The 13,913-nt window shown below is 39.7% G+C and overlaps 1 protein-coding gene across 1 annotated transcript in view; it reads right to left on the reverse strand.

Annotated features, from left to right (window-relative positions):
- Window positions 1-12,005, reverse strand: part of LOC124775413 (agrin-like) — a 328,642-nt gene extending 316,637 nt beyond the window's left edge. The window contains exon 1 of the mRNA XM_047250246.1: window positions 11,834-12,005. Coding sequence (XP_047106202.1) covers window positions 11,834-12,005 — 172 coding nt within the window. The remainder of the gene's footprint in view (window positions 1-11,833) is intronic.
- Window positions 12,006-13,913: the final 1,908 nt, after the last annotated feature.

A 13,913-nucleotide genomic window follows, 5' to 3' on the forward strand; every position in this document is an offset into this window, starting at 1 on the left:
GCCACTTACTGGGAGCTAGTAGCGTGATAAATACTCAGCAGTATAAAATACGCGACTATCACAATAATACATCAGGATGATATATGTTTAGATGTTATAAACAGAGAAAACTACGTATAATATAAAAGAAAGATGTATAAAAGATATAGAATGAATACAATATATATAGCATAAAATGAATAAAACGATCATGAATGGGAATAATGATAAAGGAAAATAAATTTCATATTCTTACTTAGGTATTGTAGCGTGCAGGATTCTGCAAAACAGAATAGCGCCGTCTGCCGTGCTATTAGTAACGAAGTACAGAGTCCATAAAGGAAAGAGAAAAACAACGTTTACGAAATGTAAGTGAACGGAAACGTGAACCAAAACATCATATAATTGCGAGAAATGGCTTAACGTCGTTAAAGAGACTTTTGTTTTTTAACTGTAGTTGTACAAGATGAAGCCGTCGTAAATGGCGGTATGTCTAAAGATCTCAAGTTCTTCCAAGACGTCAAGTTTCAGCCATTTCTTCTCTCTATGTAGAACCGTCATTACGTCTACTCTTTTTTGGATTGTGTCCAGATGTTAATAAATGCTCCACGAAAATAGAAACATATGTTCCTTATATCTTGTGTTAAATGCCCCACTGGTTTGCCTTTAATAAAGGATATAAAGCCTCATTAGTGGAAAACATTTTCCAAGCGATAACTAATAAAAATTACTACTCTAGTTAACTGTCTGAATGGGGATGGATATAAAGGAATATGTATTTCAATACTTTACTTAAGTAATGTATCATATAGGATTCAGGGGACTGATGACCTCAGATGTTAAGTCCCATAGTGCTCAGCGCCATATAGGATTCAGCGTCAAGAAAGACAGGTGTAAGGTGGTTTTCTCCACGAATAACAATCTACAAAAAAATTCAACCCATAATTTAAAAACTTCAAATGAACCTGTAAATGTCTCAAGAGTTCACAAAATTCTTGCGGATACGCTTAGTGGTACTGAAATGGATTATACATAAACTTGTGCAAACCAGTTGGTTGTATATTTTATTTATTGACATACTATCATGTCCTATTACTGTTTACTCTCGTGTTCTCTTTCGTATCTGCCTTATTGAATCTGAACTTTTGTTCTTTAGATTTGGCTTTGTCATACTTGCCATACACTTTGTTGTCTACTTCAGTATCTATGTTAATCGATTGCTACTTTCTTCTTCTTCCGCACCTACGTCCGTTGATTCATTTTTAAAGTTGTATAACTTCTCGTTGTTAGCTTAACTGTCACAAAGCACATTTCTTATTTGTCACTGAAGAACCGTTTTAAGGTTTTGTCCACATATTGCATTAAAATTCCCAACTTTCTGCGTAAACTTGATTTATTTGAAAAGGATATCTTTACTTTTGATGAAAACCATTGCTGTTTTGTCTGACATTACTTCAATATCAGTCATAAATGAAATCCTAATGTGTATTTTAAAACTCCGATCAGTGATTAACGTCAAGTTCTACATAAAAGAAAACTTTCTGGCTTACAAATATTGAATTAGACGCTGATCTGTAAGTACTTTTCTATTTCATTATAAAAACCTCAATGAACAGTATTATGTCTACAACTTAGATGTGCAAACGATAACCTACGGGTGCAAATGAAAAAATTTCATGTAATATTTCATGACACCCACAGAAGATGCCTTGTAACTAAGGCGAAACGCGTCTGGGTGCACAAGTTAAATGATGAAAACTTTTTTGTAGCATGCAAAGGCGTTTCACATTTGAACTACTGAAAATCAATTAGTATGTTGCAATATGCAGTTGAAGTACATTTTGTCGGACGACAATTAAAACGGGAAGAACAATCAATGTTCCACCAGCGACTGAGTTACTATTGCTGGTAACATTGGTAATTATTCCTGTTTTCCTTTAGAAACCAGTATTTTAAAGGGAAAATTAAAACAACTAACTGTGTCAATTAGTTTTAGTTTCTTTGACGAAGCGCTTCTAAGACCTACACACTCGTCTTCAGGAGAATCAATAGGTTACATCAGCATTTCTTTTCCTAGGATATAGTCAGCTGTCTGCCTTACGCGTGACTTCAATACTTATTATTACTTATTATTATGTCACTTTTAATCATAATGCGGTAAGGCCCAGCAAAGAGCGCGCTGCATGTCATTTGTACTAGCGAATATCGCATAAACACAAAACAAAAACAAATCAGAGGTCTTACAAGCATACAAGGTATTCTTTTCTATACCAGTACGTTCTTTGATGTATTTCTGTTTTATGTTTACGTGTGGCATTCAGCGATACAATTTTTACGTATAACGACATGCACTGTCCTTTTGCTGGGACTTTGTGTAGATAATTTCGTAGCTCTTAATAATGTATGACTTCACTGTTATGTTATGATAGCAAGTGACTCACAGAAACCACATCCAGGAAAAGAAATACTGATTTAAACCTTCGATTCATATTAAGATGGAGATATAGCCCCATAAAACACGTTGTGGAATAAAGTGAACCTGACTGAACCAGACAATTGCTTTGATTTGTCTTTCTTATCATAAACAGTCACAATTTCCATATTACAATCCGACATTGACGAAATACAAACTAATTTGTAGTTCTTCATCGGCGAGAGCATAAATTTTCAATTTAAGTTACTTTATGTTTACACATCCTTTCACCATAAGAACATCGTCCAAATAGACTGTTTTAAGGTGTTCATTGGGGAAACCAATTGTTTTTCGACCTATGTTCATGAAGATTATTTGCTTGTTTCACTGTCCTCTACTAGCACCTTTCATTTGTGCCTATAATAGTCAAACGTATTGTACATTGTGATGTAATTAAGCCTGATACCCATTCTGAAGCCACTAATACCACTGGGTACCTATGATTTCATTGATAAGTAGATAAGTTGGTACAAAACTACGTTAGCTAAAATGTATTATTTTGTGCATAACTATTTATATTTTATGAGGATATTTTTTATTAGGATGTTTTTTGAAGTTTTAATATGAAAATCTCTAAATCTATTGTACCAAGTTACGCTAAATTTTGTATCAGTTAACCGGAACAATATTTTTGCCAACTACTTAAATCATTTAAACCTGTATGTTTCAAATGTCATCTTTGTGCTTGGTCTCGTTGGCACTTGGCGGGAAGAGTGGTTGCATGATGGAGGATTGGAAAGACTGTAGTATAAGATAGTAATGTTCAGTTGCGGAAAGATGAATCACGTGGAAACTTTTGTGAAACATATCTTGCGAACCAGTTGTCTACGATTTTATGGACACAGAAGCCTGAAGAAGAAACTGTTCGATTTGACGTTTAACAAATCATCAACTCAATAACATGCAGTTCAAATACTATAGCTCTTTGTACAGACAAACCTGGAGATCTAAGACATACTGTGATAAGAAGGCAACGAGGCCAACTTCAAGACAATCAGGTCAATAATAAGTTATATTTCAGTAAAGTGAACATGCCCTTCAATGACATTTCCTCCAGGATAATGACGAACGTCTGCTGTAAGGACGTTGTTAATGTGATGCGTTACAAGCTACACATGTTTGGTGGGCTGCTTCTGTATCTATTTATTTAAAATATAAATGAGAATCACGACGGAATTAGTTACTAAACTTTAAGATTTTTATTTATTTTTTAGTTTATTATTATTAAACTGCGTTTCGGAACTTCACTCCATGAACAGATGGCATATCAGATATTTAGTACAGATGTATTTCTCCTGAGAAACCTATGATGGCAGCAAAGCTTACGAAGTGAACGTAAAAAATAAAATAAAAATAAAAGACGTTACTATTTAGTGATTGGTCACGTTATCCTTTATTCGTTTATAATAAAAAACACTTATGTTATTAACAGAATCTTCCGTCGGTTCTTGGTAGAACAACATTATAATAATAAATGAAAAGCACCAGTTTGCTTTTGTTCTACAATATTATTTTTATTGCTAACCGGTTTTCGGCTTACAAGGCCATCTTCAGGCATTTACTGAGTATTATCACCAAAGAAGTTAAATGTTAGCAGACAACACTGGAAGAGAAGTAAAACATCTAGAGTGAAGTAGAAACATACAGTGAGTAACATCTTTGTAATGAAATAGTAAAAACTGAACAGTACATAAATAACAATGGAGTTGACAGGAAAACATTTAGCACAATATAAGAATAACATGCCTACATAACGGTATCTATTGATAAACAAAACTATTGAAATAAGATAAACTTAGTACTAGGCAAGGCTGCATCAAGAGGTATGAAACATGGAGAGTGATACACAACCAATTAAAAAAGAAGAGACAGTTGTCAATGTAAATGCAGAATACACGAAGAACTTAAGCTATATCAATACGATAAACAGAAATTAATAAATGCAGGAAAATTGAGGTGTTTGAGGGAACCTACAGTTTGAGAGTGTGGTGGTACTGCATTTTAACATTAACTTTATAATCAAAGCAGTGGCTGTATACCAGTTTACATTAAATAAATGAGCAAAGTAAAATATGAACAGTATTTGATGAGACAACTACAAGGGGAGTTAAACATGGACAGTAATACAAGTACAAGTTAAAAGCAAACCCTTAACTATTGAAACTACAGCATATGTGGAATACAAAGACAACTGCAACAAATAAAACAACTTAATGACTACAGGAAAATGGGAATATGTAGGAAGAGAGGGTGTGGGAAGTAATGAACAACAAAGATGATTATATGAAGTTTAGGAGAGGGGAAGTGTTGAGTTGTGTCTGGTCATTTAGGATGAGATCTGGACTGTGAGCAAGATGTTTGTTAATTTCCAGGGCTTCCAGCAGGTTGAGTTTATGGCCTTTGTTTGCTAAGTGAAGTACATGGGACACTGGCTGGTAGTTGTGACCCTCACTCAGTACATGCTCAGCAAATGCAGAGTCTGAATTCTGCAACCTCCAGCTGCGTTCATGTTCAGCCAGCCTATTTGATATGTCTCTGCCTGACTGACCAATGTAAAATTTGTCACAATCAGAACAGGTGATTTTGTATACCCCACTGTTGGCTAATAACTGGATCTTATCTTTGCTATTAAAAACACACTGGGCTGTAGTGTTCCTGACATAGTAGGAAACCCTATACTTGCAGGATTTCAGTGCTTTGGCTATAGTCTGTGATACCTTACGTAGAAATGGTAGAATACACCATTTCTTGCAGACAGTGGATGGGGAAGCAGGTGGGGCATAGAGGAGGGGTATAATTTTCCGTTTTTGTTTCCTGTGCAAGATGTGGTCAATAAGAACTGGATTGTAGCCATTGGCTGAGGCAATAAATTTTATTGTATCTAACTCTGCTTTAAAATCATCTCTGGACATGGGGATGGATATGAGACGGTGTTCCATTGAGTGGAAAGCTGCATGTTTGTGAGCTATGGGGTGTTGTGAGCAAGAAGGTATTACTGTGTCTGTAGTTGTTGTTTTTCTGTAAATTTTGAAACAATGTGTGTGTGTACTGATGTCAATGGTGAGATCTAAGAAGTTTATGGATTTGTTGCCAATTTCCATAGTGAACTGGATATTTTTATGTTGACCGTTTAGGTTTTTCAAGAATGTGTTGAGTTGTCTTGTAGTACCAGTCCACATACACAGGACATCATCTACATATCTAAACCAGTATTTGATGTTTGCACTCAAAGGTTCTGTTTTTAGAAAATTTTGTTCAAAATGGTCCATAAATATTTCAGCCAACAGTGGACTAAGAGGGGAACCCATAGCTAAGCCATCTAATTGTTTATAAAGAGTGCCTTGGAACTGGAAATAGTTCTGTGCAAGGCAGGTCTGTGTGGCAAGTCTCAAGTCATTCAATTCCACAGGATTGACATTAGACTTGTGCATCAGCTCTGTCAGAATGTCTATACATTCTACTACTGGTATGTTAGAAAACAAACTGCTGACATCAAAGGATACTAATTTATCACTGTGTGAGACAGATATACCTTTTAACTTGTTTACTAGGTCCACAGAGTTTGAAATACCATGCTTTGGTTTAAATTTAGTCTTGCTCTTCATTAGGACATCAAGTTTACTGGCTAGTTTGTAAGATGGAGCAGTGAATGATGATACAACTGGACGAATAGGAATATCTTGTTTATGCAGTTTAGGAAGGCCGTACATTCTAGGAGGCATTGGGTTCATGTTAGTTAACAGTTTTACTTCAAATTCAGAGAATATGCTTTTGCATGAAATGATTGCATATTTAACATCCTCTTTGAACAATTTAGTAGGGTCTTTAGGGCAGACTTGGAAGCCTGTGGTATTCAGAAAATCATTAACTTTATCCACATAATCACATTTGTTCAAAAGCACAATGCTGTTGCCTTTATCAGATTTTGTGGCAACGATACCTTGGTGTTGTAATTTCTGTTTTAAGGACTTGAGGGTGTGAAAGTCAATAGACCGTGGGATGTTACACACGAATTTGGTTTCGTTCTTTAGTGCATTGGCAACTATATATTTTGCAGTGGTGTCTTTCGTTAAGGCATATTCAATATCAACTTTCATAACATCCAGTTCTCGATCGAAAACATCGAACTCACACGGGTGTAACTTAGATGTGATTGCCATATGTACCACTTTTAGATGTGTACACACGTTGTCACGAACACAATACCATTTCTTCATTTCATCCTTTATCCACGTGTATCTTGCGACGTCAACGGCTTTGTTTGCTGCTGCACATTTTTGAAAAACCTAAACGGTCAACATAAAAATATCCAGTTCACTATGGAAATTGGCAACAAATCCATAAACTTCTTAGATCTCACCATTGACATCAGTACACACACACACATTGTTTCAAAATTTACAGAAAAACAACAACTACAGGCACAGTAATACCTTCTTGCTCACAACACCCCATAGCTCACAAACATGCAGCTTTCCACTCAATGGTACACCGTCTCATATCCATCCCCATGTCCAGAGATGATTTTAAAGCAGAGTTAGATACAATAAAATTTATTGCCTCAGCCAATGGCTACAATCCAGTTCTTATTGACCACATCTTGCACAGGAAACAAAAACGGAAAATTATACCCCTCCTCTATGCCCCACCTGCTTCCCCATCCACTGTCTGCAAGAAATGGTGTATTCTACCATTTCTACGTAAGGTATCACAGACTATAGCCAAAGCACTGAAATCCTGCAAGTATAGGGTTTCCTACTATGTCAGGAACACTACAGCCCAGTGTGTTTTTAATAGCAAAGATAAGATCCAGTTATTAGCCAACAGTGGGGTATACAAAATCACCTGTTCTGATTGTGACAAATTTTACATTGGTCAGTCAGGCAGAGACATATCAACTAGGCTGGCTGAACATGAACGCAGCTGGAGGTTGCAGAATTCAGACTCTGCATTTGCTGAGCATGTACTGAGTGAGGGTCACAACTACCAGCCAGTGTCCCATGTACTTCACTTAGCAAACAAAGGCCATAAACTCAACCTGCTGGAAGCCCTGGAAATTAACAAACATCTTGCTCACAGTCCAGATCTCATCCTAAATGACCAGACACAACTCAACACTTCCCCTCTCCTAAACTTCATATAATCATCTTTGTTGTTCATTACTTCCCACACCCTCTCTTCCTACATATTCCCATTTTCCTGTAGTCATTAAGTTGTTTTATTTGTTGCAGTTGTCTTTGTATTCCACATATGCTGTAGTTTCAATAGTTAAGGGTTTGCTTTTAACTTGTACTTGTATTACTGTCCATGTTTAACTCCCCTTGTAGTTGTCTCATCAAATAGTGTTCATATTTTACTTTGCTCATTTATTTAATGTAAACTGGTATACAGCCACAGCTTTGATTATAAAGTTAATGTTAAAATGCAGTACCACCACACTCTCAAACTGTAGGTTCCCTCAAACACCTCAATTTTCCTGCATTTATTAATTTCTGTTTATCGTATTGATATAGCTTAAGTTCTTCGTGTATTCTGTATTTACATTGACAACTGTCTCTTCTTTTTTAATTGGTTGTGTATCACTCTCCATGTTTCATACCTCTTGATGCAGCCTTGCCTAGTACTAAGTTTATCTTATTTCAATAGTTTTGTTTATCAATAGATACCGTTATGTAGGCATGTTATTCTTATATTGTGCTAAATGTTTTCCTGTCAACTCCATTGTTATTTATGTACTGTTCAGTTTTTACTATTTCATTGCAAAGATGTTACTCACTGTATGTTTCTACTTCACTCTAGATGTTTTACTTCTCTTCCAGTGTTGTCTGCTAACATTTAACTTCTTTGGTGATAATACTCAGTAAATGCCTGAAGATGGCCTTGTAAGCCGAAAACCGGTTAGCAATAAAAATAATATTGTAGAACAAAAGCAAACTGGTGCATTTCATTTATTATCACTTATGTTGACAACGCAATAGGAATCTTGCGTACCGCCAGGCCCACAACAGGATTAAAAGAATTACTTCCCGTGTGGAAAGGCCTGGGAGGGGGGGGAGCGGAGGCAAATCGGAAAGCTAGTTTTACCAACTGTGACTTTTTTTCACGTATTACAATGTAAATACAGATTCGAAAATCCTTTTCATAGGTCAGACAGACGGACAAGAACTGAATTGCTGTTTTCATTCATCTTAAATGATCCACAGAAGTGTTGACAGCTCAAATTTCCGCAAAACTACTGGATAAATATTTCTTTAATTTACAGCAGTGTCATTGCAGCGTTCAGTAGAAAAGTAGATTCCCCGAACAATTCGAAGAAACTATCAGAAGATTGCGAAGTAAGGTCAATTCGGGGAAGGGATTCAGCGAAAATTTAAATTATAACGTCTGCGTTCGCATTAACATGTTGGATAATGGACAGCTGTGCCAGTCTACTGAGCCTGCCTTCTTCCTTTTGTCGAGTGCAAGTAATTCTTCAATCGCCTCAGGCAGTTAAAACTTTTCTCACAACTACCGGTTGATACAGGAACGGACTAAATATTTGAAGCAGTGATGTGTTCGAATGTTTTCTACGTGAAAGGCACTTATTTACTTGACACAGGTTTTCGAACAAAGATAACAACGTTGAGTCTATTCTCTTCGGTTCCGAAGTGGCCCATATTATTCCTTGCACTGCAAAGTAGAGCACTGATACTGGAGGCAAAGGAACCTAATTAACTCAACCCTATCCTTGGAAGGTCTGTTTTGAGCTACACAGAAATCTTTACGCAAACAAAGATTTAGTAATGTTATGAAACTGTTCACCATCTACTTTTCTTTACAGGAGTTGAAGCCCCGTATAGTTTCGTGAATTTTCCTCTGCTCTTTTTCACCAACTTCTTTGCTCCTGAAACTCCTTTCACTTGACTTTAAATCATTATCAAGAATGAACAACACGAAGAAAGCATTTTGTTACTAGTATCTAGTATAAGCCCAAACATGTCGGGGGCGGGAGTGACACCTGCTCCTCGAGTCAACCCCCCTCCCCCCCTGCCTCCCGCCCTCCCGTGCGTGCGGGCCTCCTAACTGCTTCACCCCTTTAATTTAGACAGACTCTTGATAACCTTAGGTTGTTCTAACCGCTAAATGCCCCATTGAAATGCTTTCTTGATTGTTGCCGCAACTCAAGAATAGAAGATAATCTACATCTACATGTACGTCATTACTCTGCTATTCACAATAAAGTGCCTGGCAGAGGGTTCAATGAACCACCTTATGCTGTCTCTCTACCGTTCCACTCTCGAACGCCACGCGGTGAAAACGAGCATTTAAATTTTTCCATGCGAGCCCTGATTTCTCTTATTTTATCGTGATGATCATTTCTCCCTATGTAGGTGGGTGCCAACAGAACGTTTCCGCAATCGGAGGAGAAAACTGGTGATTGAAATTTCATGAGAAGATCCCGTCGCAACGAAAAACGCCTTTGTTTTAATGATTGCCACTCCAATTGATGTATCATTTCTGTGGCACTATCTCCCCTATTTCGCGATAATACAAAACGAACTGCCCTTCTCTGTACTTTTTCGATGTCATCCGTCAGTCGCACCTGATGCGGATCCCACACCGCACAGCAGTGCTCCACAATAGGGCGGAGAAGCGTGGTGTAAGCAGTCTCTTTAGTAGACCTGTTGCACCCTTTAAGTGTTCTGCCAGTGAATCGTACTCTTTGGTTTGCTCTACCCACAATATTATCTATGTGATCGTTATAATTTACGTTATTTGTAATTGTAATCCGTAAGTATTTAGTTGAATTTACAACCCTCAGATTTGTGTGACTTATGGCGTAATCGAAATTTAGATGATTTATTTTAGTACTCATGTCAATAACTTCGCACTTTTCTTTATTCAGGGTCAAATTACACTTTAAGCACCATACAGATATTTTATCTAAATCATTTTGCAAGTCGTTTTGATCATCTGATGACCTTACATGACGGTAAATGACAGAATCATCTGCATACAATCTAAGACGGCTACTCAGATTGTCTCCTATGTCGTTAATATAGATCAGGAACAATAGAGGGCCTATAACACTTCCTTGGGGGACGCCGAATATTACTTCTGTTTTGCCGGCCTGGATGGCCGAGCGGTTCTAGGCGCTACAGTCTGGAACCGCGCGACCGCTACTGTCGCAGGTTCGAATCCTGCCTCGGGCGTGGATGTGTGTGATGTCCTTAGGTTAGTTACATTTCAGTAATTCTAAGTTCTAGGGGACTGATGACCTCAGAAGTTAAGTCCCATTGTGCTCAGAGCCATTTGAACCAACTTGTGTTTAACTCGATGACTTTCCGTCTTTTACTACGAACTGTGACCTTTCTGACGGGAAATCACGAATCCAGTCGCACAACTGTGGCGATACTCCGTAGGCACGCAGTTTGATTAGAAGACGCTGTGATCTCAGAAGTCCCATAGTGCTCAGAGCCATTTGAACCAACTTCTGTTTTACTCGATGACTTTCCGTCTGTTACTACGAACTGTGACCTTTCTGACAGGAAATCACGAATCCAGTCGCACAGCTGTGGCGATACTCCGCAGGCACGCAGTTTGATTAGAAGACGTTTGTGAGGAACGGTGTCGAAAGCCTTCTGGAAGTCTAAACTGTGGAATCACTTATTCCCAGTTGGCTATGTAATTTTTTGGATAGAGGAAGGTCGACAGACTAGATATACATGCTACGCCTTGTTGATAGCTGGGAGCAGGATTTATTGTCCCATTAAACCAGTTGGGCGACCAGTCGCCTATGGTTATATGGCTGGTCCTTTTTTTATCACAGAAAGTACTTTTAAAATATACCTAACCAGGTTTGCAGGGCTTTTGGCCATCGTGAGTGGCCGCAAGATAGGTAACTTCCGGCCACTCTAGATATTGGTCGTTCCTGCCAAGTGGAGGAGGACCAGTGTGTCGATTTTTGCTCTTATTTACTATTGGATATTAACAGATTGTGACAACGGCCTTGCCGCAGTGGATACACCGGTTCCCGTGGCATTAACGGAGTTAAGCGCTGCCGGGCGTGGCCGGCACTTGAATGGGTGACCATCCAGCCGCCATGCGCTGTTGCCATTTTTCGGGGTGCACTCAGCCTCGTGATGCCAACTGAGGAGCTACTCGACCGACTAGTAGGGGCTCCGGTCAAAGAAAAACCAACATTAACGACCAGGAGAGCAGTGTGCTGACCACACGCCCCTCCTATCCGCATCCTCAACTGAGAACGACACGGCGGTCGGATGGTCCCGATGGGCAACCTGTGGCCTGCAGACGGAGTGCTTAATTAACAAATTGGTTTGACATAGGTTTTACAGATTATTAACATAGCACAGGCAGCAGGAGAGCGTGGTGCGCGCTTACCTGCTCGTGGCTTGCAGCAGCAGCAACAGCAGCAACACGAGCAGCAGCCGCCGCCACCGCCGCCGCCGTCCTCCTTGCTGCCGGCACCATCTCCGCCCCCGGCTGCTGCCTCCGCGTCGGGCACGCCGTGGCCCTTCTTGAGCACGGCGGAGGCGGGCGCGTCCCCGTCCATGTTGACGACGACGACCGCGGCGCGCGGCCGGCCTGCCACCGCCGCCGCCGCCAGGAAGCCGTCGTCGTCGTCGTCATCCTGGCCGCCGCCGCCGCCCCCGTAGCCCGCGCCGTGCTGCGAGTACCAGCCGGGCAGCCGGCCGCGGCCGCGCGCCTCCGACACCGTAGTCGCCACGGCGATCACCACCAGCCGCCTCCGGGCGCTGACTCCCTACTTGTCACCGCCTGCCAAGTGTCAGTCTCCACCGCGTTCATCGAGACGAGTCCAGACAGGCTGTCACTTGCAGGGGTCACACCGCGAATGTATATCCACAAGGAAACCACCCTTTCGCTTGAAATCTGCCACTCGTATTTACTGTGCGTCATATTACTAAACTGCGCGATCACATTTGTCTCATCACAGAAGGTCCAGCCTCCTGCAGGTCTCCTGAAATGTTATAGAACGTTCGTATAGCCAATCGGTTTGCGTCACGTGCGAGATGTGCTTCGTGAAATGCAGTCGTTCCTCTCGTAAAACTCCTACCGTGTCACATCGATTCAGTTAGCCTTCCCTCCTGTTTCGCACACCACATGCTTTGCCATATATGCTGTTAGGCTCTATTGTTTGGCTACACTTCACTGACAAGTACTGGAGGCAAAGGGTCCATTACTATGCACGTACCACTACAGACGTGACTGAAACTGCACACGACTGAGATTGCTTGGAGGAACATCAAGATAAAACATTCATCTACATTACAGTGTATAATTTTGGACAAATTTACACGTTTTCTAACCTGGAATTCCCATGACAACCCTACTCAAAATAATACTGTATTCTGTTATCGCAGCGGAGTAACTAGAAGATTTAGTTTCAAATATATAACTTTCCGTAGGCTGTGCCTTTTAATTTGCGACCTGTCAACATCTCCAATATAAAGCCTTTATTTCTTTACTAATAACGGATCCCCTATAGCCGAGTATATCTAAGTGGAACTTAATCATGAAATGCTCACTTTCATCAAATCCAGTACTCCGTACAATTCAAATGAAAATTGAAAATCGTAAACGGATCGGCCGTTTCCTTAACTGACGAGTTCTTTACATATTTTCTCCTCGAACTTTGAGATAATTTATTGAAATAATTTTCACTTAAATATTAAATAGAATAAAAATTTAAAATATTTTATTGGAAGTTCTTTTTTCAAACTCCCGGCACTGAACACTTCAAAAATCTAAACTGATACATCTTCCATTATCTACGATATCCCTGGCTGCCAGTTTCTTAATAATTAACTGGAATGTTGACGCAGTCACTGCACAAAATCACTTTTTTGTTGGTTGTCCATTGTGAAAAACGTAAGAAAATTAGATCTCTTGATACACATGTTACGGAAGCTCATTTGCATTAGTTTGGCAAAATAAAATAATTTTGTGACGAAGAGACCATGCTGAGACACCAGTCACCGCCTAATACAGTTTTATGAATTCACTCGAATCGCTGTTCTTGACACGAACAGCACTTCAAGTTGGTTTCACATACAATACTGTAATGAATGTCCTGCTTCCGATTAAAGCACTCAGCTAGAGAATAGGTGTATACAGAGAACATTTCCCAGTCCATCTTCGTCGGCACAATTGAAACTACTGCACTGTCCGATGCTAATCGCTATTTGCTCCAGGAAGAGCTATGTGAAGAATAGCGATGATCTTTACCATCGTCATGTTATTTTCTTAGAGCGCAAGCTACTGGTCGCTTCCGATCCGCTGAATTCGTGGGCAGTGCTGGATAAACCGATCTCCGGAACCTGGAACACATAAAAATAAAAAGGAAGTTTAGTCACATGTGTGGAGGAGACTGAATTAGCGTTTTTTACCTCCTTCTGCCGTGACTGTCCCAGGTTTCTGGAAAGAGCCCACATATTCAGAC

The sequence above is a fragment of the Schistocerca piceifrons genome, chromosome 2 (assembly GCF_021461385.2).
Source record: "Schistocerca piceifrons isolate TAMUIC-IGC-003096 chromosome 2, iqSchPice1.1, whole genome shotgun sequence".
In the NCBI taxonomy this organism is placed as follows: Eukaryota; Metazoa; Arthropoda; class Insecta; order Orthoptera; family Acrididae; genus Schistocerca; species Schistocerca piceifrons.